This window comes from Terrapene carolina, unplaced genomic scaffold (genome assembly GCF_002925995.2).
Source record: "Terrapene carolina triunguis isolate 2854851 unplaced genomic scaffold, T_m_triunguis-2.0 Scaffold148, whole genome shotgun sequence".
Lineage (NCBI taxonomy): Eukaryota > Metazoa > Chordata > Testudines > Emydidae > Terrapene > Terrapene triunguis.
This window is the reverse complement of record NW_020664499.1, coordinates 7,456,688-7,482,477: the sequence shown is the minus strand read 5'-3', so window position 1 is coordinate 7,482,477 and position 25,790 is coordinate 7,456,688. Positions and strand designations below refer to the sequence as shown.

The 25,790-nt window shown below is 42.3% G+C and overlaps 2 protein-coding genes across 3 annotated transcripts in view; one reads left to right on the top strand and one right to left on the bottom strand.

The window, feature by feature from the left end:
• Nucleotides 1-18,658, bottom strand: part of LOC113406895 (AP-3 complex subunit mu-1) — a 46,607-nt gene extending 27,949 nt beyond the window's left edge. For both annotated transcript variants that reach the window (XM_026653754.2, XM_026653755.1), the window contains exon 1: nucleotides 18,592-18,658. The gene's annotated coding sequence lies outside the window, so the exon portion shown is untranslated. The remainder of the gene's footprint in view (nucleotides 1-18,591) is intronic.
• Nucleotides 18,659-19,114: 456 nt separating this feature from the next.
• The window catches only part of LOC112106601 (adenosine kinase), a 572,976-nt gene continuing 566,300 nt past the window's right edge, over nucleotides 19,115-25,790 (top strand). Inside the window, exon 1 of the mRNA XM_026653751.1 lies at nucleotides 19,115-19,176. Coding sequence (XP_026509536.1) covers nucleotides 19,115-19,176 — 62 coding nt within the window. The remainder of the gene's footprint in view (nucleotides 19,177-25,790) is intronic.

Sequence of the window (25,790 nt, the reverse complement as noted above, 5' to 3'; positions counted from 1 at the left end):
AAGTTTGACTACATTTATTTCAGAAGCATTTTGGCTGTAGAGCAGTGCTATCAAACCATGCTAACTAAGTAGGGATTATCTGCAATGGGATAGACTGCCAAATTAATGACAAGTTACCCTCGGTTTAAGACAAGTGTAGAATAACTAACTAATTCTTTAATTTTGTATCTTAAGGAAACGTGTTGTAAAGAAAGGCCCTGACTAGCAAGTAGAAGGCAGGCCTTGAAAATAATGAGTTATAAAGCCAACAGGAATGGAGTATGGAAGATATCTGTGACACTCTATACCTCGTGAGTGCCAGATAACCCCCATATTCCTCATCTATATACTCAATTGGGATACTGCATATAAAACATGTCATGTGAGGTACTAGGGAAAGGTTATGATCTGCTGAAACCCATTGTTTCATCTACATATGTGTATTTAATGCATAAAAAATATAAATTGTGTTGTATGGTTTTCACTAAAATATGCTGTGGGTTTGGCAAATGCCCAGATACTAGCTCTCCAGAAACAATGCCAAGGGAGGTAACCAACGCCCAGGTGGGTGCTGAACAGACATCACCAGCCATTGTCCAGCAAAGGAGTTACAATTCCATGACTCACTCGCAGGAGAGACACCCAAGTACTGCTTCACCTTGTGCCCACCAGATAAGCCTGGACTTGTGTTCTCCAAGCACTTGGACTAAGGGTATAAAACAGAACACAGTGGCCCCATGGTTGGCCTTTTCTCCCCACCCCTCCCACCTTCCCTCCCAATGCTGCAAGCAACAAGGACACGAGAAGATTGAAGATTCCAACAGGGGAGACTGGCCCAGATTTCAAGGGTGAAAGCTGTGTACTTATGAACTGCAATATCCAGTGGGGATGAGAAAAACTGCTTAATCTAGATGTTGCCCAGTCTAATACAGTTGAGAGTTTAGACTGCGTGCTTATTATTTTATTTTGGTAACCACTCTGACTTATTTTGCCTATCACTTAAAATCTATCTTTTGTAGTCAGTAAACTTGCTTTACTGTTTATCTTTAGCAGTGAGTTTGCCTGAAGTGTTTGGTAAATCTGCTCAGGTTTACAAAGACTGATGTATATCCACTTTTCGTTGATGAAGTGGTGAACCAATGAATAAAATGTCACTGCTCGTCTTGAGCAGTGTAAGACAGTACAAGACTGGGAGGATTTGGCTGGTGTCTTTCTGTGTGATTCATGGGAGCATTCATGCAATCTAGCTGGGCATGGGGCTCCACATGCAGTTGTACTGAGTGATAACAGCACCTGGAGCGGTTTGCTGCTTGTCACTAGCCAAGTATTATGAGCGACAGCCCAGACTGGAGAGTTAAGGGGGCACAGCAATCCCACAGTCCCAGGCTACACCTCTGGGATCCCATTAGTCTGGTTTAAAAAAAAAAAAAAAAGTTCTTTAAAAACCAAAAAACAAACCTCTAACCAGCAGGGGTGTCTGCAAATGGTTTTAACACAAAGAATCTGTTTTAAAGGAGCCAGCTGGAACCTTCCCACCCCACATGCCAGTGTTATCTTAAAAGTAAAGCTTATGCAAACCCTGATGCAATGAAAATCTGTTGGTCAGCAAAGAGGAGGGGAGGAAAGGCCTTGGAGAAAGGAGGTTGTAAATCTAATCTGGATTAAGATGGGAAATAAGGATGAACCGTCTCAAATTGGTGTTTAGCTAAAGTCAGTAACTGACTAAAACAAGTGATGTCATTAAGGATATAAAAATTAAACTCTTGAAGGGTTTGTGGCGAATACCTGCCAGACCATATTGGGGCTGACCAACATGAGACTAAGCATCCCTGGGTTTAGACCATTTTTAAATATCTTGATCAAATGTTATAAATGTTTTGTTACTGTTGGATGTAGTAAATTGCTTATTTAGGCAAGTTTAAAAACGGCATAAATTCCATTTGGTCTTTGGATTTAATAAAGGAATTGATAGCTAAATAAGTGTTGTGGTAATACCCTGCATAAAACAACACCTCCAACAAGTTTAAATGAATCTTTAAAAAGGATCCACTGACTGCTAAAATCTCTTCAAACTACATTAGATGCTGCTGATTCTGGTGTTTGTTCAACGGCTCCAACTGCAGTGATGCAAAGCTCATCATGGTTATCTATAACAATTTTCCTGAGAGAAGTGCAAGCAACCATTGACGATTTACCATTCAATGGTCAGAATTTATTTAGCACTAAGGCTGATGAGTCTCCTTGTTAAGAAACTAGAGATCCACACTCAGATCATTGGATTTCTATAATCCTATGTTCAGAAAGAAAATTTCATCCTCAATCTTCATTCTCTAGTATAGACAGAGAAACACTCCAATATAAAGAGAGACATTCTCATACCTGAGCAATCCATAAAGATCTAGATATTAGAAAAAGCCAGTTCCACTACCCTTGGATTAATCTATACCCTTCTACTCCACTTTTTGGTTCCCATCTGTTGTATTTTGAGGAGGCTTGGATGGTGATCACCAGAGATCAATGAGTCCTTCAAATCAGGGACAGCTACGCCATTCAATTTCAAACCTTCCCTCCTTCCCACCCTCTTCCCAGGTACCACTTTCATATGAGTGCCATGCATTTTATGGCTCCAGACCATCATTGACAGCTCTTCCTTTCAGAATTTCATCACCCAAGGGTGTTTACAATGTGCCTATCAGTAGTAGCAACTCATCTATGCAGACAAGGGTTGCACATTTAACTTCTGACTGGCTTGTGCGTGTGCATGGGGAAAGTGGAGGGGCAGGGACAGAAAAATCACAAATGCAGGTAATAACCACAAGGAAAGTGGGTTCCCCCCCTGGTTTTGAGGATCAACTTAGGGATGGAATCGGATTCAACTTTATCTATAAAGTTCATTAAACTCTCCTAGATTCGGTAGCAGCGAGAGCATTCCTCCCACTGGACAGATTCCTGATTAAAAAAACCTGTACTTCTGTACTTGGCCTCAAAACAAAAACAAGGATGTCTCAAACTTCTAGGCCACATGGCTTCATGTATGTTCATAACTTCGTTTGCCAGATTGTCTCTCAGACCACTTCAAGCTAGAATCAAGTCCAGTTTGCAAATCAAGACTCGACATCATTAAATGTGCTGATTTCCAATTAAATTCTAACCTCTATGCAATGGTGAATGATAGGAAACATACATGCAGGAATTCAGTTGGCTTCTCTGATTGTGTCCAAAACTCTGATTAATCCAAGATGGTTTGAGAAGCACAAATAGATCATTCAGCCTCATGAACTTAGGTCTCATCTAGAATACACAATTTACATGAATGTGCTAGAATTTGCAAGCTAATCTCACTGCTCTTAAAAGTGTTTCTACCTATATTCAAGGATTCTTCAATCCAAGGTGTCTCAGACAATTTCACAGGGGCCTATTCTATAAACAGTCAAGGTGGTGTGATATCAGACCTTCTTTGTCAGAAAGCCATAAACTTTGGGAATGGAGTATTCAGACAGCTCTTCACTTCCCAGGAGCCTAGTGGCCGTACTAAGCAGGAAAATACCCTGACCCATGAGTGGCAATTAAAAAACTGATTGAATTTTCCAAGAGAGGAGGGCTTCCCCATACAGACTTATTCATGTCAAATCAAAACAGGCAAGTGTCTGATATTTTGTTCTCAAGCAGGAAAGAGTCCAGGATCTCTAGCAGTTGCCTTCATTATTTGTTGGTCACACCATCTGATGGATGCTTTCCCTCTGCTCCCATTAAATCCAAGAGTGTTTTTAAAAATAAGGCAAGAAAAAGCTTGAGTTGTATTGGTCGCTCCTGCTTTACCTAATCAGTTTTGGTTCTCAGACCTACTGCTATTGTCAACTCTCCAATTGATCATGACCTTTATGAATTGGAAGTGTGAAATCACAAAATCAGTCTAATTTTTTACCCAAACTCAGCCTCATTGAATATCATGTCTTAAATAATATCTTATGTCCTTAGTAAAAAGTGTTCTTCAGAATAGGACGTTATCCCTATATGCTGCTAAATGGAAATCTTTTTCATTATGGGTGAGATCTTAAGAGGGTTACATTCCATATTGGTGTTCTAGTCCAGTTATCTTAGATTACTTCTATTTAAAGCACTCTGGTGTGGAAGCAGGGCAAGAAAGAGAGGGTTTAAGTGCGGCCATTTAAGTGTCAGACAGATTTGAGAGGGCTTGTTCACATTTTTTCCTCCTGTAAGAAAGGCAGCTACACCATGGGACTTAAATATAGTCTTTTCTTTACTTACAGATCCTCCCTTTGAGCCTTTATCAAACGGTCCAATTCATCTGTCAATGAAGGTGGCATTCTTGGTGGCAGTTATATCAGCTAGTAGAATAATCAAATTGCAAGCCTTATTGATAAATCCTTCTTACCCTACCCATATGAAACTGTGTAAGTATGAGACCACATCCATCTTTTAATAAACTGGCAATGCTCGTGGAATAACTTACTAGCCTTTTTTCCAAAACCTCATGCTTCATTGGCTGAATTTAAATTACATACTCCAGGTATGAGAAGATTGATATTGTATTATCAAGACAGAACTACATCTTTTCATTAAGCTTAGACTTTTCATTGCTTACGGGAATAAATCCAAGGGGATGGCTTTCATCTTTAAAACTCACAGTGGGTATCGATTGCATTAGAAATGCTTATGACATTAAGTCCTCCTCCTTCAAACATCTGAATCCACTCCACCAGAGCACAAGTCACATCGGTAGCATGTCTAAGTCTAGTTCCAATATGTGGAAATCTGTGGAGCAGCTATCTGGTCTTCAGCTTATACATTTAGGAAACATTAGCAACTGCTTCAAGATTTGACACCTGTTTCTGAAGGGAAGTTTTGCAATCTTTTTTTCAGATAATTCCTAGCGTGTGACTACTGGCTCAGCACCATAAGTGGGATCCACAATGACAGTGAAGAAACAATGATTACTTAACTTTATAGTAAATTTTGATTCTTCAAGATGTTATGCACATGTAGAGCCCATGACCTACCCTCTGTCCCCACAGCTTGGAGTCTTATAAATGAGGATGCTGGGGGGCAAAAGAAATGAGTGGTGGTTGGAGTAGCTGTGCTATTTAAGCCCTTGGGCCTGGAGGGGAGTGCAAGAACATAAAAGGTACATGCACAACCCCTCCTGAACATTACTAGTGAAACATTCTGAACTCCTGTGTGGGGGTATGTGGATACCGGAAGCAGGATTCACATTGGCTCTTTGAGATAATCTGCCTCAGTTACTACAAAGTAAGTAACCATTCTTTTTTTCCAAGATTCAATCTTATAAAAGTACAATTACTCTGTAACCGTATCTTTGTAGGATTGTCATTTTAATTAACATTCCTTATTTCAAACAGGATTGTTGATATTCAGAGACTTTTAAAAGCCAGAATTAAAGTGTCCTTATTAAGACAAATGTATTATGCAGTCAATTCATAACTGCTTGGTGTCTAGTAACTCATCCCCTTTACTCACCTGAAACTCCCAGAACCAGAGAATGGATAGAAGTGATATTAACAAGGGCTTTTGCTTGAATGACATCTGCAATAGATCTGAGTCATATGTTTAACCAGCATTGCTTTATTTATTTTTATATTTTTTTTTGAAGTTCCTGGTTCCCATGTGTTCCTCAACATCTAATTAGCTATTTTTTTTAAACCCACTGGTAAATCACCTTTTGCTATGCTTTTTTATTTTTAAATGTATTGTCTTTTAAGGATGCTTTGAAGTTGTTTTTAAATCAGTAATTTAGCGTGCAAAATAACCCTTTCCATTATCTGTCTTGTTTTTCCATAATGGAAATCATAACCTGTGTTTGAGGTAGAGATTTGTACAGTATTTCATCTACCAATTGACAAGCCTTTCATAATGTATTTACATGCAGCCTCAATACAGTCTGTTTCCAGACCTGATTCACTCCATCACTGGCAATCACAGATATGCCCAGACCCTACTAACACAATTAGAGATCATTACAGTATTAGTTGTTGAATAATCACATTTCCTTTGGGGATAGAAAGTTTCATCATGAAATCTGGAAATCCAAGTGACTCATTTGGAAACAGAATTTAAAAAACCCTCATGTCTAATTCCACATTTCTGGAAAATGTGGATGGAGCTGCATCTTAAATAGAAGTTACATCCAAGGAAGTCTGGTAAAGAATGCTGGAGGAATATCTGAGGAAATTCACTGTTCAAAAAACAGGTCAGATATTGTACTGGGAGAACTGAATAGACAGCGGTATTCTCAAGATCTTTGATCTTGACTATCAAACAGGATTTTCATAAGCTTCGTAGAATTGGGGGCTCAATCATGCAGTGTGCCAAGTAGTCTCAAATTGCACCAGTGCCACTGACAATTAAGAGAGCTTAGCAGTTTGCAAGATTTGGCCATTAGGAAGCCAGAAATGGCACTCCTGTTCACATGAGCAGAGGCAGAAGTACTGGTAGATCCCTGAGTGGACATAAATTTATATCCGCCCCCAGCCCTGTCCTCCGGCATGGCTGTACAGACCCCAGACAGGAGACCCAGTCATGCAGACAGCTACGTGGAAGGGACGGGGGCGAGTCAGGGGGCGGTACAGCCACAAGGGAGAAGCTGCCAGCATGGGGCGCTGGCTCCTGGGAGCAGCGGCCCCACGTTCGGCTCCTTTCACTGCTGCGGTTCCCAGCAGAGTCCTGTGGTTCAGCGGCTATCAATTTATAGCCGCGGATGTAAATTTGTATCTGCACAGGGCTCTAAGTATTGGGCCTGAAATCAAGTTTGCACACCAATAATATTAAGTGCTTCAGGGCGGCCTGGAAAAGAATTTCAGAGATCTAAAGGAGACAGCTACAGAATCCTTACTTTTAAAAAAGGTTTTAAAAGTTCCAATGTTTGGAAGAGAGATTTCTATTAGAAGTGTGTGGTTTTTTGTTTTTAAATAAAGGGATTTATCAGTGGGTAGACAGAGACATGCAGTGACTGGAAAAGTATTCCAGGGAAAGGGTGGGGAAAAGCAGCCAAGGGATAATAAGAAATGCTGATTTAGTCTTCCATAAACCAAGTTTCTAGGTTGTAACTGGGAGGCATTTAGAATATGTTTCTAAGATGTATTCACAAACGAGTCCAAGCAGAAAGACAGTTGAGTTAGGTTACAGTGTCTATTAATACCTAAGAGATATTCTCAGGTATTGAAAGGACAGGGATGATACATCTGTGAACGAATTTGTTATGAATGTGGTAAAGACAGATCTGTATGAATGAGTCATGTTTGGATGGAGCTAGAATGCGGTGATTTTGAACAAAATATGGGAAATAATCCTACAGTCTGCAGAAGCCTAACTAACCTATTCCTTTTTCTCCTCCAAACATAAAAGAAAAATACAAAATAAAGGAGTAAGTAGTTCTAAAAGGTGATGTGGGCTGCTTGTTTTCGGGGGAGAAAATGTTCTTACGTATTAAATTGAATGGCATTTAAAACCCATTGAGTTGCAAATAGGTAAAGACTGTCTATAGGATTTTTAAGCTATATTTTCCTGATTTTGTATTGTAACCAACATTAAACATCCCAAGTCCCAGAGACTAACAGGAATTCCAATATCCGTTTGATTCACTTTAATCAGTGTCTTTTACCAGAGCCAAAGCGGTTTCCATTTTTTTAATTAAAGGTTTCATCTGCTGCATGCCAGTTTCAAGTGTTTAAAAGGAGACCCTGTAAATGATCACTCCATATCTAACCTCTCAGTCCTCATCCTCAAAGGAAACCTGTGCAACACCTTCACAAACAAGCCTGGGAGCTTATATTCATAACAAAATATCATTGATTCAAAAGAGACAATGATTTTGTCTCATTACAAGAACCTGTAACCAACTAACTCTCCTTTGTCCTACAACTGCAGAGGTATTAATTGCCTGCTTCATTTTGAATGATTTCTTGCAACATGTGCTAACTCCTTATACTGAACACACTGTTCCACCTTATATTTAGCCATGAAACACTGATTACCTTTCCCAGACCTGAAGAACAACTCTGTAAAGTTCAAAAGCTTCTCTTCCACAACAGAATTTGGTCCAGTAAAAGATACTGACTCACCCACCTTGTCCCTCTGTAAATCTGTTGGTCCAAAACCTACTTTGTATTCAACATGTTCCATTTGGTTTTATGTATGTAAGTGAAATCTTGCTGCATATCCTATTAAATGGGCAAGGCTAGGGGTAAAGGGAGAACAAGAGGGAAAACTGCAACATTTTAAATGAGGAACTTTTAATTCTGCGTTCTACCAGATATTGCTCCTATGAATATCAGCCAATTGCCACAACAGCACTTACTATCTGCCATTCATACACATGGAGAAGTATGACCCCACCTTCTCTCCCGCAAATAGAAATCTTACAATAAGAATATGTAATTGTTCAACAGAGTTATTAGTAAGAATGAAAAGGTTAGAAAGTTAAATAATGTCTTTGTCAGAGTTTCAGGATAACTGCACCTGTTTTCCCCAGTCAGGTCTCAAGCTGTCACCTGTCTCCAGGCAGGCACCCTTGTCCCACTCCCTTTTGACTGGAGGTTTTACGGCTGCACAGCTCCCTGCCTTACACTGATCTCCCTGTGACGTTGCACTCTATATGTTTTATGGAAATATGCTTATGAGTGTGAATATGATGCAACTGGAATATGCTTTATGCAAAAGGTCTCTTGTAAGGTATCATAACAAAGGTTATAAACTACTGAATATATTCCTCCTATTTGTATACATGTATCATTCTTGTATCTGAAGCTAGAAATATGAAGTACAACTCTGAGGTCCTGTTGTAATTATGCAAAGTGTGGGCCATTAATGGTGGTTTAGAATCTTGATGGCTCCCAGTGACTAGGGCAATTGGTTGTAAATGGTTTATTTAACTGCAAGCCTTTCTGTGTATGTGTAGGCCAACCTAGGAAGAATGGAGACTAGGGGGTCTTACAGTGACATGTGACCTTATCACATGATATTGGAATCCATCTTAATCCTTGTACTTTTCCATTGATGAGGAGGGGGTGGGGACAAGCACAGACAAAAGATTCCCCCCTTGTGCCAAAGCTATAAAAAGGGGGTGGAGCAGGACAAAAAGGGCTGCCAGTCATGAGAAAACCCCTGCTTACCACCTGAGGTGTCTGCTGGATCTAACAAAGAGTGTACCAGGGGAAATGATTGGGCCCAGACTAGGAAGGGGTCTAGTCTGTGAAAGAAGTTTATTGGAACATCTTTAAGGGTGAGATATTACGTGTAATCAGTTTCTTAATGTATTAGGCGTAGACTTGCGAGTTTGTTTTATTTTGCTTTTGTGACTGACTTTGTTCTGTCTATTACTTGAAACCACTTCAATCCTACTTTTTATACTTAAAATAACTTTTGTTTATTAATAAGCCTAGAGAGATATGCTGTTTGTTCCTCTGGGTATTAATCACTTTATCAGTGTTATAAAGGGCGGACAATTTACGAATTTACCCTGTATAAAGCTTTATACAGAGTAAAATGGATTTATTTGGGGTTTGGATCCCATTGGGAACTGGGTGCTGGAGACAGGTAACCTGCTGAGCTGTTTTCACTTAAAGCCTGCAGCTTTAGGGAAAGGCCCTGGGTCTGTATTGCAGCAGGCTAGCGTGTCTGGCTCAACAAGATAGGGTTCTGGAAGTCCCAAGCTGGCAAGGAAAACAGACTCAGAGGTAATTTCAGCACATCAAGTGACAGTCCCAAAGGGATCTCTGTGACCGAACCTGTCACACTCCCTAGCAAGCCAGTCTGCCTAAAGGCCAGCACCTGTGCTTTGCTTTTTCTGAGAGCGCTATGAACAACGTATGGCCAGGAGTTACCACACAGCTCTTTTTAAGCAAGCACATTTACTCTTAAGGTAAAATAGCATTACTGAGACAACACAATGAGAGACAGATTTAAACACAGGAGTTACCCAGCAGTCTTAGAGGGCCCTACAACCCTTTGCAAAGGTTGGAGGGGCCCCCCTTGGAGAGAAAGTCCTGTCCATTTGCTGGCTCAGAAAGAAAGCCATGGGTCTGTGTAAATACAGCCTTTATGCCAATAGCCCTTCCTTTGTCTCTTGTTCTCTATGGAATCAAGTGGCAAGAATGTAATAAGAAAAGCCAAAGAGGAGTTTGAAGAACAGCTAGCCAAAAACTCCAAAGGTAATAAAGTGTTTAAGTACATCAGAAGCAGGAACCCTGCTAAACAACCAGTGGGGCCCCTTGATGATCGAGATACAAAAGGAGCGCTTAAAGACGATAAAGTCATTGCAGAGAAACTAAATGGATTCTTTGCTTCAGTCTTCACGGCTGAGGATGTTAAGGAGATTCCCAAACCTGAGCCGACTTTTGTAGGTGACAAATCTGAGCAACTGTCACAGACTGAAGGGTCACTAGAGGAGGTTTTGGAATTAATTGATAAACTTAACATTAACCAGTCACTGGGACCAGATGGCATTCACCAAAGAGTTCTGAAAGAACTCAAATGTGAAGTTGCGGAACTATTAACTAAGGTTTGTAACCTGTCCTTTAAATCAGCTTCTGTACCCAATGACTGGAAGTTAGCTAATGTAACACCAATATTTAAAAAGGGCTCTAGAGGTGATCCCGGCAATTACAGACTGGTAAGTCTAACTTCCGTACTGGGCAAATTAGTCGAAACAATAGTTAAGAATAAAATTGTCAGACGCATAGAAAAACTGTTGAGCAATAGTCAACATGGTTTCTGTAAAGGGAAATCATGTCTTACTAATCTATTAGAGTTCTTTGAAGGACTCAACAAACATGTGGACAAGGGGGAGCCAGTGGACATAGTGTACTTAGATTTCCAGAAAGCCTTTGACAAGGTCCCTCACCAAAGGCTCTTACGTAAATTAAGCTGTCATGGGATAAAAGGGAAGATCCTTTCATGGATTGAGAATTGGTTAAAAGACAGGGAACAAAGGGTAGGAATTAATGGTAAATTCTCAGAATGGAGAGGGGTAACTAGTGGTGTTCCCCAAGAGTCAGTCCTCGGACCAATCCTATTCAACTTATTTATAAATGATCTGGAGAAAGGGGTAAACAGTGAGGTGGCAAAGTTTGCAGACGATACTAAACTGCTCAAGATAGTTAAGACCAAAGCAGACTGTGAAGAACTTCAAAAAGATCTCACAAAACTAAGTGATTGGGCAACAAAATGGCAAATGAAATTTAATGTGGATAAATGTAAAGTAATGCACACTGGAAAAAATAACCCCAGCTATACATACAATATGATGGGGGCTAATTTAGCTACAACAAGTCAGGAAAAAGATCTTGGGAGTCATCGTGGATAGTTCTCTGAAGATATCCACGCAATGTGCAGAGGCGGTCAAAAAAGCAAACAGGATGTTAGGAATCATTAAAAAGGGGATAGAGAATAAGACTGAGAATATATTATTGCCCTTGTATAAATCGATGGTACGCCCACATCTCGAATACTGCGTACAGATGTGGTCTCCTCATCTCAAAAAAGATATACTGGCACTAGAAAAGGTTCAGAGAAGGGCAACTAAAATGATTAGGGTTTGGAACGCGTCCCATATGAGGAGAGATTAAAGAGGCTAGGACTCTTCAGCTTGGAAAAGAGGAGACTAAGGGGGGATATGATAGAGCAGGGGTAGGCAACCTATGGCACGCGTGCCGAAGGCGGCATACGAGCTGATTTTCAGTGGCACTCACACTGCCCGGGTCCTGGCTACCGGTCCGGGGGGCTCTGAATTTTAATTTAAATTTTAAATGAAGCTTCTTAAACATTTTAAAAACCTTATTTATTTTACATAAAAAATAGTTTAGTTATATATTCTAGACTTATAGAAAGAGACCTTCTAAAAACATTAAAATGTATTACTGGCATGCAAAACCTTAAATCAGAGTGAATAAATGAAGACTTGGCACACCACTTCTGAAAGGTTGCCGACCCCTGTGATAGAGGTATATAAAATCATGAGTGATATGGTGAAAGTGGATAAGGAAAAGTTATTTACTTATTCCCATAATACAAGAACTAGTGGTCACCAAATGAAATTAATAGGCAGCAGGTTTAAAACAAATACAAGGAAGTTCTTCTTCATGCAGCGCACAGTCAACTTGTGGAACTCCTTATCTGAGGAGGTTGTGAAGGCTAGGACTATAACAGCATTTAAAAGAGAACTAGATAAATTCATGGTGGTTAAGTCCATTAATGGCCATTAGCCTGGATGGGTAAGGAATGGTGTCCCTAGCCCCTGTTTGTCAGAGGATGGAGATGGATGGCAGGAGAGAGATCACTTGATCATTGCCTGTTAGGTCCACTCCCTCTGGGGCACCTGGCATTGGCCACTGTCGGTAGACAGGATACTGGGCTAGATGGATCTTTGGTCTGACCCGGTACGGCCGTTCTTATGTAACCAGTATAGGTAGCCTCTGCCAGGGGTAGGACCTCTGTGGTGGTGTTTACAACCTAATTGATGCAATCACCCTTCCCTGTTTTTAGTTCCTGGAGCTGTATATGCATCACTGTGAGCCAGGGATTGTCAACTTAATACAATATGGTCCCCAAAGATATTGCATGGGATGTAGTATCTGTCAGAGCATTATTCTCCCTCCCTCCCCCTCCACGCTCAATTCTCACTACCTCAATTTTGGGCTCAAACTTACAAGGTCCCTAGTGTCTCCTGCAGAGATGCTATGCACTCTCAATCCTCTTCAGACCCACTTTTCAGGGCCAGGTCTTGTTTCTATCTACCATTCCTCCATCCTCAGTTCATCCCTCAATAATGCTCCCAGAAGCAGAAAATTAACACTTCCCACAAGGAAAAGTTTAGCATCAGGCTCCTATCAATGCACAACTGCCCCTAGTTTAAGTACTGTATTACAGGATATTTACCATGCACAAACCCACTGGATAAGTCACTATTCTTTCCATAACTTTTGCAGCACATAAACCTGATGTTGCAGAGGCAATGCCAACTATTAGTTTAGGTTTTTTAAATACTTAAAACACATTCCCCATCTCCAATGTCAAGCTAGTAGATTTCTTTTAAACCTTTACCTGCAGTGTTTATAACTGAAATATTGCTGTGTTGTGGCTAGTTCATGAGAACCTGAAATGGACTAGAAACTGACTCATCATCTAAAGTCAAAATAAGTATACAGCTTAAATGGCAATTAGATTTTTAGCAACTTCTCCCACTTTTAATAGCATTGTTATCAGTATCAGAGGGACAAGCTTCTGTCACCCTTATTCATGTTGACTAGCACCGTACTCCTTACAGACCTATTGATTTTAGAGGCATTACTCTATGGATGAAGTCCACTGCTGTGCAGAAAGGACAGTAAAAAGCCATGGTGTCACTGAAGAAAGTTGTTTTTTGAGGGATGAAGTGGAATTCACATGGTGCATGGGTCTTGTGCTAGCCTTCTGGACAGCAGTGGGCTTCACCCAGTGTGAGTTAGGATCGCATGATTAAAAATAAAAACATTTTTTCATGCCTATGTGGAATTTTCACTTATCTACATAGATAGATGGGAATCTGCTTTTGCCACTTTTCAGAGATCTGAGTGTTTTCAGTTACAAAATACAGAGCATATTACAGATTAAATCCTTGATTTTTAGAGTCAAAACCATTTGAGTTCTGTTTTGGTAAATGGAAGAGGTTGTATACTGTTCTTAGCCTGTTACTATAAACAAGATTATTTTTCTGTTACAAAGTGAAAGACTTCAGATGTATCTACCAGTTTTAGTGTTTGCACTTGTAATTTACTTGTTTTACTTCTATTTTGCATGCAGAGTGGCTTTTCCTTCCTCCAATACCTTACACCACCCTGTATTAACATATATTTTCATTATGTATCCTGCACTCAGCCAGCTTCTTCCTCCATAAGCTTTTTAAAAGAGAGAGAAAAAAGCCTGCCTCTTAAATTGGCTTTTGGCTCTTGGGCTACTCTTGTTGTCTTTATAAAATTCATAGTGCGTTGCATTTAAATGGTTAGTAATACAAATGAATTATTAACTTAAAGGTTCCATTTTTCTCTCCATGTACGTAAGTGATTCAGTAAAAAGATTCTCTTTACTGTTAAATTGCTTTATATTCAACATTTTAAAAGACTTTTTTTAGGGCTGGCAAGTGATAAACAAGTTAATTGTGTGATAAACAATAAGAGTACCATTTAAGTATTTTTGGATGTTTTCTACATTTTCAAATATATTGATTTCAATTACAACACAGAATACAAAGTGTACAGAGCAAGATATTTACGTGCCAGATGTGCTAAAGATTCATATGTCCCTTCATGCTTCAACCACCATTCCAGAGGACGTGTCCATGCTGATGATTGGTTCTGCTTGATAACATTCCAAAGCAGAGCGGACCGACGCATGTTCATTTTCATCATCTCAGTCAGATTCTACCAGCAGAAGGTTGATTTTCTTTGCTGGTGGTTCGGATTCTGTAGTTTCTGCATTGGAGTGTGCTCCTTTAAGACTTCTGAAAACATGCTCCACACCTTGTTGCTCTCAGATTTTGGAAGGCACTTCAGATTCTTAAACGTTGGGTCAAGTGCTGTAGATATTTTTAGAAATCTCACATTGGTACCTTCTTTGTATTTTGTCAAATCTGCTGTGAAAGTGTTCTTAAAACGAACATGTGCTGGATCATCATGCAAGACTGCTATAACATGAAATATATGCATAATGCGGGTAAAACAGTAGGAGACATAATTCTCCCCCAAGGAGTACAGTCAAATTTAATTAACGCTTTTTTTTAAACAAGCATCAGCATGGAAGCATGTCCTCTGGAATAGTGGCCGAAGCATGAAGGGGAAAATGAAAGTTTAGCATATCTGGTACATAAATACCTTGCAACGCCATCTACAAAAGTGCCATACGAATGCCTGTTCTCAATTTCAGGTGATGTAAATAAGAAACAGGCAGCAGTATCTCTCGTAAATGTATACAAACTTGTTTGTCCTAGTGGTTGGCTGAACAAGAAGTAGAACTGAGTAGACTTGTAGGCTCTGAAGTTTTACATTGTTTTGTTTTTGAGTGCAGTTATGTAACAAATCTACATTTGTAAGTTACACTTTCACGATAAAAAGATTGCACTACAGTACTTGTATGAGGTGAATTGAAAAATACTATTTTTGTTTATCTTTTTACAGTGCAAATATTTGTAATAAAAATATAAAGTGAACAGTGTACACTTTGTATTCTGTGTTGTAATAGAAATCAATACATTTGTAAATGTAGAAAAACATCCAAAAATATTTAATAAAATTAAATTGGTATTCTATTAACAGTGTGATTAATCACAATTTTAAAAATTGTGATTAATTTGAGTTAATCACATGACTTAACTGCTATTAATCGACAGCCCTACTATGTTGCTACAAGTAATACCTGAAAAAGAACAACTGATAAAATTTCTATTAGTCATCTTAATGAATACTTTGCTTGGTTTATGCACAGGGCAGTACTTTGACTAGTAAATTTTTATCTTCATTTGTATGGGCCTAGAAACAGGGGAGAGAACACTCGCTTTAAAATGTTACAAAAACTAAAAATTGGCAGGGAGACTCAGGAGCAGGTGTAACTCCTTTATATTTTTATATATATATAAAAAACTAAAATGACTACATTGTATGCTGATACTGTTCCTTTAATTAATTAGAACAAGTAACAGTAACCCCTTAAGTAGATAGATGGGATGAAAGGTTCACTGCCACTTTAAAGATTAGCACTACTGAGAATCACAACAGTGGTGTATTCAGCTCAACAGAAGAGGGAGAAAAAGTACATGTTAAAGGGTACGTCTATACTTACCTCCGGGTCCAGTGGTAAGCAATCGATCTTCTGGGATCGATTTATCGTGTCTTGTCTAGACACGATAAATCGATCCCGGAAGTGCTCGCCATCGACGCCGGTACTCCTGCTCCGCGAGAGGAGTACGCAGAGTCGACGGGGGAGCCTGCCTGCCGCGTCTGGACCCGCGGTAAGTTCGAACTAAGGTACTTCGACTTCAGCTACGTTATTAACGTAGCTGAAGTTACGTATCTTAGTTCGAAGTGGGGGGTTAGTGTGGACCAGGCCAAAGAGTGACAAAGGGTTGGCTGTTGGCATATGTTATAGTGACCGACAATAACATGGCTGCTTACTAATACAAGTAACCCTTGGTGTAAGCAAAACAGAGGAAGGACAGTTTTGTGGTCAAGGCTCTGGGATTCAGGAAACGCGAGTTCCATTCCCAGCTCTTCTACAGACTGTGTGATTGTCAGCAAGTCACTTAGTGCCTCAGTTCTGTGTGTGTAATATAGGAATCAATCATCTTTTTTTCCCCCTGCCTTTTTCTTAGACTGCAAGTTTATGGATGAACAACTGTCTCTTAACATCTGCACATTCAGCTCAGAGTACAGCAGGTACCCACTCTGAGCTGCAGCCAGTTGGGGCAACTGGGATTGAACACAAAGCAACAACAGAAAAGGGACTAAACATGGAGAAAGCGGACTTTGAAACTAGTATTAAGGCTGTGTGTACATGAGGGACTATTACAAAAAATTCTTACTGGTGCTACTACTGGTGAAAACTGCCCTGCTGGGAACACTAATGACAGGCAAGGTGCTAGGAGCTTTTTTACATCCATCAATTAAATCTTCTCAGAGCAAGCCTCTCATGGTCCTGAAAAGGGCTACTAAAAACTGAGCTGTATATACTAGCTCTCCCAACATCGATGAAATTAAACAGATGTTAGTAAGGATAGGAAATCTTCAGAAAGTTCCCCCAAGCATATGCAAGATCCACTTGCAGTTAAGCTACTTTCAATTGCACCAATTGCTGACAAATTACCAGCACCTGTTAAATTTCCTAGCATAGAAAAAGCTTCAGAGAAACCGAGTGTTACCAACAAGATATTGTTCCCCTGACTGTTCATAAACAACTAAAGGCAAAGCCAAAAAGTTACTTAGAACCACTAAAAAGATATAATAAACCTAGCTAACCACATGACTTTACTATTATAACTACTCTCCCATCTTCTTGTTCTCATGCCATTGCCCATAACACTTATTCAGATGTATATAAAATGTAGACTAAAACCTTTGCAGTGCAGGGGACATGTATTTAGTGATCTATAATGGGCCCAGAAAACTGAGGTGCTTTATAAATAATGATAAAGTAAACTTTCACCATAGATCTTGACATAATGGACCACTTTGCTTAATATAATGTTATATTTTCTTAATATCAAGCTTCTGGATTGCACTGTTTTTGAAAGAGTGATCCATTATGCGACTACTTATGTGAAATACACACTGGTGTGGCCATTAGAGAAAGGGTCAGTTTAAAGACATATTTTAAAGAAAGTCCTTATTTGAATTCTGAAACAGACTATTAAAATTGAAAGAATTTGCTTTTCTATGCACGTTTACTTCTCACTCAGTTCAGACAATAAAAACAAAACCAACACGCCACATAACTCTCAAATGAACTTTTAAGCACAGTGCAAACCAAAATGTACTTCTGTCCCACACAAGTCTAATGTTTTTATTTCTAAAATAGTTAACATCAGAGATTCTGAATTTAAGTAGTCTGTTATAAAGTTAAGCCCAAATTTTTTGGGGGGGGGGGGAGGAGAGAGAGAGAGTGTGTGTCTCTCTCTATATATATATATAGACACACACACACTCTCTCTCTCCTATTCTCATAGTTTTTTAAAATGCTATCATAAACGAGAATCTGAATATGATAAAAATAGTGATAGCATCACAATTAAACTCTGAAACAAACCTATTCTTCGGGGGGGGGGGGGGGGGGTGAGGTTTCATACAATGATTGAAGTATAAGAGCTGAGAAGTATTAGGACAGTAGCAACTCATTTTCTCTTACAGCACAGAAAGCTTCCAGGATCCAAAGCTAAATCAGTATAGTAGTAAAGATAATTCTTATGAGTGAAATCCAATCTGAAAACCAAAGGCTCAGTACATAAATTAAAACACAATCAGACATTAGATCTCATTTCAGCACAATTTATGGAGGGAAGAAGGGAATGGTTACATCGACTGAAATGTATTTAAAAATTTTTTAAAGTAAAGGAGTTACTTAGTGAAATTTAACTGAGTCTCTGTACGACTTTGGGTTTTAAGAATTTTTCATTAAAACAAGTTTAACCAGACAGGAAATATTACCCAGCAAAAGTGGAAGAACTAGAAACTGACACGCAAAAGATAACATACCTTCGATTTCTCCCGAAACCCCCCCCCCCAACAGAAAACAAAACAAAAAACCCACCTGAGCACACCTTATTTGGCTTGACGACAGCCAAGATTCTGTTGTTTACATACATTCTTAGCACTTCATAGCCACCACACACTTTGCAAACATTAACCAAGATAAAGGTAATAAATTCTGAGAAACAGAAGTGGGATGAGTGCCTGGAACTTTCACGGTCACACAAATATATGCAGAGCAAAGAACTATCAATCTCTTCCAAAAGTATCAACTCCACCAGCTATCACAATAACATTTTAACTTTAAACCCCCCCGCAAAGACAGTAAGCTATCCGCCCCCGAATTCTGGGACTAAGACATATTCACCTGCAGATCCCGAGCCCCCGCTCACACTCAGAACAGCGACCCCACTCCCCCAGAAGCAGTGGCAAATATGGCTGTGAGGACCCAACACACCCCATGCCTCCTCCCCCCGCCACACGCACAGGTGACTATGTGACTGCCTCCATCCGTGCAAGACTATGTTTGAATCGCCTATGAATCTGTAAGAAATTATGCCACGCTGGAGCCGCTTTGAGTCTGGCAATCCGTGCATTAGCATCTGACCTCGGCGGCCAGTTAATTTAAACCAGGTCATTATTTGCATTACAAAGAACGAGGCGATATGTTTCTCCAGCAATAAAGGCTGTTGCACTTATTCAGCAATTGCCACGTTATTTTAAAAGTGGGTGCCCCGCTCCTGACCAATTCTTGAATCAGGCGCTCTGCAGCCCGCTCTGCTCCCCCCTCCTGCTGCTGCTGGCTGCTTGTTGCCGTGGTTGGAAGCTGAGCTGCTGCTACAAGAGGATCGTGACGAGGCCGGGCTGCGCGCCTGCTAGATACACTGAGCATGAAGATGGCAGCGGAGGAGCCACAAGCCAAGAAGCCCAAGCTGGAACAAAACCAACTTAGGTAACAAAAAGAGAGCGAGCGAGAGAGAGAGAATGAAAGTCAGCTTCACCCCGAGAGCGTGCATGAAAACCGGCAGCAGCGAGTGTTTGCTAGTAAAGGATTCTTTTGTAAATCTCACTCTGCCCCGGCTAAAGGTTAACCACGTGCTATTCAACTAAGTGCAGCCTGAAAGTCACCCCCAGCGGGGATGTACAGACACAGTAGAACAGAACGGCTGTTGCGTTACCGTGTAGCTGGGGGTACTTGGGCAGCCTCTGTGCGACAATACAATAATACAATTTAATGTGCTTGTGCGTAGTACAGTTACCGGCTTCTCCGTAGCCGGCGCACGTTGTCAATTCATGGGTTGCTTTCTGTAAGATGCAGTATATCAGCACAGGCACTTTAACATTGCGGTAGGCACAGATTACCTTGTAACCGTTGAATATGTTGTTATAGGATTTGTGTGTTTCTGTAGGATTCTTTAATTACACTCGTTACCTGTGGCTGAGGACCGGCGTATTCTGACACTAATCCCGGGTTATGTTAACATAGTCCCAGGGAGGAAGGTCCTGTAGTTAATGTGTTGCTGGTAGAATATTTAGTTCCTTTCCTCCCCCTGTGAGTAGGTGCCGGTACGTTGCTGGATTGTTTAGATTGCTATCTGGGGGTGTTGCTTCTGCCAAACCCTCCTTCATGTTATCACCATTGCACATTAAAGTATTCCAATCCAGGAGACAAATGTCAGTGAGTTGAAAATCGCAGCACAAAGGACAATGAGAACTTTGTTTTAAGCAGTGGGGTTGATCTTTCGGTACACAGGAGTTGTGGGTTTGCAATATCTCTTCATACACGTGGTTGTATCATACATGCTGCCTGCGGTCTTGCTCTGAACTCCATGCATTTGGCGGAGAATCGAAAATCAGTGTCATGTGCGGTGAAGGGGAAGAGGATCGTTACACTTTCCTGTCACGTGTAGCCGGATTTTATATAGAACCAGATGATGTCCTTCCATGACACCCTTTAGGCATGAGTACCTAGGCACTTAGGTTCTTCCTATCATTTCAGGCCCCAGCAGACAGCAGTGAAAGAAACAGTGTCCTCTTGAGGAAGTTGACAGTAGGAGCTGCAGAGGAGGGAAAAATGCCAGTCCTTGCTAGTTCATTCAATGACAGATAAGGACACAGCTGCTGGGTGCCAGGAAGGAGAGCGCTACTATTAAGCCTCCGAGGTAACTTCCTCACAGCTGCGTGGGGAGGCATTTGACTAGCCGTCAGTGTTTTTCCCAGGAATTGAAATTAGGGGGAGGTGTTCAAATATACAGCAGGGGTGACGGCTAAGGGGTAAGACTGTGAGGACGAAGGTGGGCTGTATGGCATGATAGTAAAAACTGAAAAATGTTTCACGACCATTTTATTAGATTTAACTCATGTTTTAAAATTACACAAATTAAAGTTGGCTACTGAAGCCTACTATGAAGCATTACATCTCATCCTTCTTGGTTTCTTGTAATTTTGCACAGCTCATTAATGAACTTCTTGAATGCAGTGCATTCATCTTTGGTGGCTTCTCTTGTGTCTGGTACTGCCAGTCCTTCATGATATGCTCCTGATCAGGCAGAAGGTGACTCCTTTCAGAACAGAAAATTCTATTCAATGAGGAAAAAGAATGCTCAACGGTAGCTGTTGTGACTGGGAGTAGCAAGAGATGGATTCCTACTTCTTTCATCCCAGGAAACATAGCACAAAGATTGGGTTGAACCACTAGTGACAGGGCCGGTGCTACCATTAAGGCGAACTAGGCGGTTGCCTAGGGTGCCAAGATTTGTGGGCACCAAAAAACGGTGTCCCCAATTTTTTTTTTACAGCGTTCCTCCCCGAGCGCGCGGTCGCCACTCCACTTCTCCCACCTCCCAGGCTTGCAGCGCCAATCAGCTGTTTGGCGCCGCAAGACTGGGAGGAGAATTAGAGCGGGGGCGGCATGCTCGGGGAGGAGGCGGAGCGGTGGGGAGGTGCCACATGGCTCCCCGGGCCGGGGGGGTGGGGAGCTGCCGCGGGGGTGCCTCAGGGTGGGGGGAGGCTGCTGCAGGGCTCCCCACCCCAGCTCACCTCTGCTACGCCCCCTCCCTGAGCACGCCGTCGCTGCTCCACTTCTCCCGCCTCCCAGGCTTGCGGCGCCAATCAGCTGTTTGGCGCCACAAGCCTGGGAGGGGAGGAGAATTAGAGCTGGGGCGGCGTGCTCAGGGAGGAGGCAGAGCAGAGGTGAGCTCAGGTGGGGAACTGCCGCACGGCTCCCTGGGGGGGAAGCTGCCGCGGGGGGGGGAGGGGGGCGGGAGCTGCCGCAGGGCTGGGAGGGGGGCGCAAGGTGGGAGTTTCGCCTAGGGCGCGAAACTTTCTTGCACCGGCCCTGATTAGTGATGATAAAGAAGAAGTTGAAGTCAAATCTTCATTTGTTCATCTTATGATATTCCACTCTGTTCAAATTCTTTATTCTGTCCTGATCACCTGGCAGTCCCATTGCTGGTAGTGCCTCACTCCACTTAACTGTTGGTGTTTTATAAGACAGGCATCTGTAAAAGCTGTGTAGAGGTTAAGTAGAATCCAGAAGTTGCTGTTGTAGATTTGTAAGAATCACATCTGTGTATTTTTCAGCTGTTTTAACAAACACATCTTGTCCTCTTCACTTAAGGAGTCAATGTAAGTGCCTTAATTAGTCAACTTCTGAATTGAAGTCTTTGCTCCTTCCATTACGTTTTCAATGTATAGATCTCTGAAATAGCTTCTATTGCTGGACAAAGGTCTACTACTGTTGTAGCAGATGCTTGGATGGCATTGTTTAATGACCCAAGTGGTTTCAACAGTAGACTTACAAGAGAGAGAATGGCAATAATTTTCTCTGAACTTAGTAGTAAAAGTAGTCTCACTACTTAGGCCTTGGCTACACTGGCGCTGTACAGCGCTGCAACTTGCTGCGCTCAGGGGTGTGAAAACGCCCCCCCCCCCCCCGCCGAGCGCGGGGCTCCAAAGCACCAGTGTAATCAGAGCCTGCAGCGCTGCACGCTCACTCGCAGCGCTGCAAGCTACTCCCCTCGGAGAAGTGGAGTACACTGCGAGAGCTGTCTCGCAGCGCTGGCGGCGCGACTACACTCGCGCTTCACAGCGCTGCCGCGGCAGCGCTGTGAATTCCCCAGTGTAGCCAAGGCCTTAGATCCATCCCATCTCAGTGGATACTTTCCAAAGCCAATAATAATGGTTTCAGTAATTTTAAGACAACAGGCAAGGGTTGCTTATGAGAGAGCCAGCGGGTTTTCCAGCTTGGACTCATTTGAACTTCAGTCCCAGTGTATCTTCTATTTTTTCCAAGACGTTCAGTCCTTTTGGACTCTTGCTGAAAAAAAGAAGATATTAAATTTATGCCTTTTTAAATGTCTTTTGAAGATTTGCAGCTCGTACTAGTGCTAGTTGGAGTAGATGGCCTCCGGAATGTGTATAGGCGAGATTAGGGTTACACTTTTCTCTGAGCAAAGCTTGTACTCCACTATGTCTTCCAAAGAAGCTTGTAGCTCCATCAAATGCACAAGCAGCCATTTCTTTAGGGTTCAATTTATAAGCATATAACTCTTCTAAGATGTGGGTTGTCACAGATGCAGCTGATGTGTCTTCTATAACCTGAACATCTAGAAATGCATCTACTGGGCTACCACTGACATCAAGATAACATATGCAGTGACTTAATACTTGATGTCCATTTGCATTGGTGCATTCATCAGCCATGTATGCACATTTTCTGAATGCGGTGAGAGAGTTCTTCACTTTTTCAACTGCTGAGTTTTTCACTGTTGCACCGCATGCTTCTAACCAGTCAGTTGAGTTGCTTGCAGAAGGATAGTGAGCATTTGCCGGTCTTGGTTGGAACCAGTGTCCCACTTCACGATTAACAAGTGACCATGCACTTAACATTGGCCTCCAGTTTGTAGTGTGTGGTATCTCTTGCTTAAATAGAAAGTATGATCCGACAGCCATGTTTGTTCTCATAAACTGTGTTGTGTCTCCAGCATTCTTAACAGCCTCATTAAGTACTTCTTAAAATTGGTTTTGACAGTGCCTGGCTTCTAAGGCTTTCTGCATGTCAATGCAGTCCAGAGGCTTGGTATTTTGCAGCCTTTTCACGTAGGTTGTCAGCATTGGTTTGCTGATCAGTCTGGCAAACCAAGCTCCTCCATTTTTACTATATAAATCAGGGGCGGGCAAACTTTTTGGCTGGAGGGCTGCATCGGATTTTGGAAATTGTATGGAGGGCTGGTTAGGGGAGGGGGGCATGGGCCGGTTAGAGGAGGGGGCTGTGGGCCGCCCCCCCCCCCACTTCTGGCCCCCTGACGGCCCCCCCAGACTCCTGGCCCATCCAAACCTCTCTGTTCCCTGACGGCCCCCCGGGATCCCCCGCTCCCTGTCCCCTGACCCCGCCCCGGAACCCCCGCCTTGACTGCTCTGTGCCGCCCCATCCAACCCCTCCTCTCCTTCCTGTCTGCCCCCATCCAACCACCACTTCTCCCTGTCCCCTGACTGCCCCCGGAACCCCTGCCCCTGACTGCCCCCTGCCGCAACCCCTGTTCCCTGCCCTCTGACTGCCCCGACCTCTAGCCACACCCCTGCCCCCTGACCACCACCCCAAACTCCCCTGCCCTCTATCCAGCCCCTCCCGCCCCCTGCCCCGTTACTGCGCTGCCTGGAGCACCGGTGGCTGGCGGCGCTACAGCCGCGTCGCCCGGCTGGAGCCAGCCACGCACAGCGCAGTACAGAGCACCAGGTCAGGCCAGGCTCTGCAGCTGTGCTGCCCCAGGTGCTCGCCGCCCCGCCACCCAGAGCATTGCATCGGCGGTGCAGTGAGCTGAGGCTGCGGGGGAGGGGGAACAGCAGGGGAGGAGCCGGGGGCAAGCATCCTGGGCCAGGAGCTCAGGGGCCGGGCAGGAGGGTACCGCGGGCTGGATGTGGCCCATGGACTGTAGTTTGCCCACCTCTGATATAAATCCATGGTACACCCACATCTTGAATACTGCGTGCAGTTCTGGTTGCCACATCTCAAAAAAGTTTTATTGGAGTTGGAAAAGGTATAGAAAAGGACAACTAAAATTATTAGGGGTATGGAACAGCTTTCATATGAGGAGAGATTAATAAGACTGGGACTTTTCAGCTTGGAAAACAGACTAAGGGTATGTCTACATTTACAGAGTTTTTGCGCTGTAAGTTTCACTGGTGATAGGGAACCGGTGAAAGAAAAGCGCTGGTTTGTGTACTCACTCAATTCCTCAGGCCTCAGAGCGTGTTTACACTAGCAGCACTTGCATCGCTGATGGGCAGCTATCCCACAGTGCAGCTCTCTTGATAGGTCTTGTGGGAAGTGGGGGGTGAGTGGAAGGCATTCTGGGTCCCTGCTCAGTGCCCCATGCTGCCCTGCTTCATGTCTCAGAAGCACCATTACTTCCTGGTTTCTTCCGTGGCATTTTTTTAAAAACCTCCTGCTGTCTGGCTGCTTTTGCCCACCACATCTACAAACAAAGGGAAAGGGAGCTTCAAACTTCAAAAGGGGGGAGGGGCAGACATCTGTGCGTCAGAGCAGCAGATATGCTGGCCAGAGTGGGCACTTTTGGAACTGTGGGATATCCTTCGAAGACCAAAGGGTATTTACACTGATAGAACGTGTCTTCACTTTCACAGCAGTGCAAAAAGAACAGCGGTAAGAGCTATATGCCTCTCGTGAAGGTGGTTTTCTTTTTGCAGTGAAACTTCAGAGTTTCACCACAAAAAGTGATTAACAAGTGTAGATGCTCCCGCGGTTTTAGCGGGCAAACTTTTTGGCTGGAGGGCTGCATCGGATTTTGGATACCCTAAGAGGGAATATGATAGAGGTCTATAAAAAGTGTAGACATACCCTAAGAGGGAATATGATAGAGGTCTATAAAATCTTGACTGATGTGGAGAAAGTGAATAAGGAAGTATTATTTACTCCTCCTGATAACACAAGAACTAAGGGGTCACCTATGTGAAATTAATAGGCATCAGGTTTAAAACAAACAAAAGGAACACACAGTCAACCTGGAGAACTTTTTGCCAGGGGATGTTGTGAAGGCCAAAACTATAACAGGGTTCAAAAAAAGAACTAGATAAGTTCATGGACAATAGATCCATCAATAGCTATTAGCAGGATGGGCAGGGATGCAACACCATGTTCTGAGTGTCCCTAGCCTCTTTTCACCAGAAACTGGAGTGGATGACAGGATATTGATCACTCGATAATTGCCCTGTTCTGTTCATTCCCTTTGAAGCACCTGGCATTGGCCACTGTCGGAAGAGAGGATACCGGGCTAGATGGACCATTGGTTATACTGGGTCAGACTATTCTTAGTAAACAAGAAATTATAATGTTTAGTGCAGAAACATCCTAAGATGATAACCTCTCGAGATTGGAATAATGTGAGAGAACAACCTTAGCAAATAATGCATTTTAAAAATCTTGGCCTTCTAGGAAACGTATATTTATATACATTTCCCAGTTGCAATCTAACATTCTGGAGCAAAGTCACTAAAACATTATCCAACAACCAAATGTTCCTTTAACAGTACCACTCTCTTCTCCCT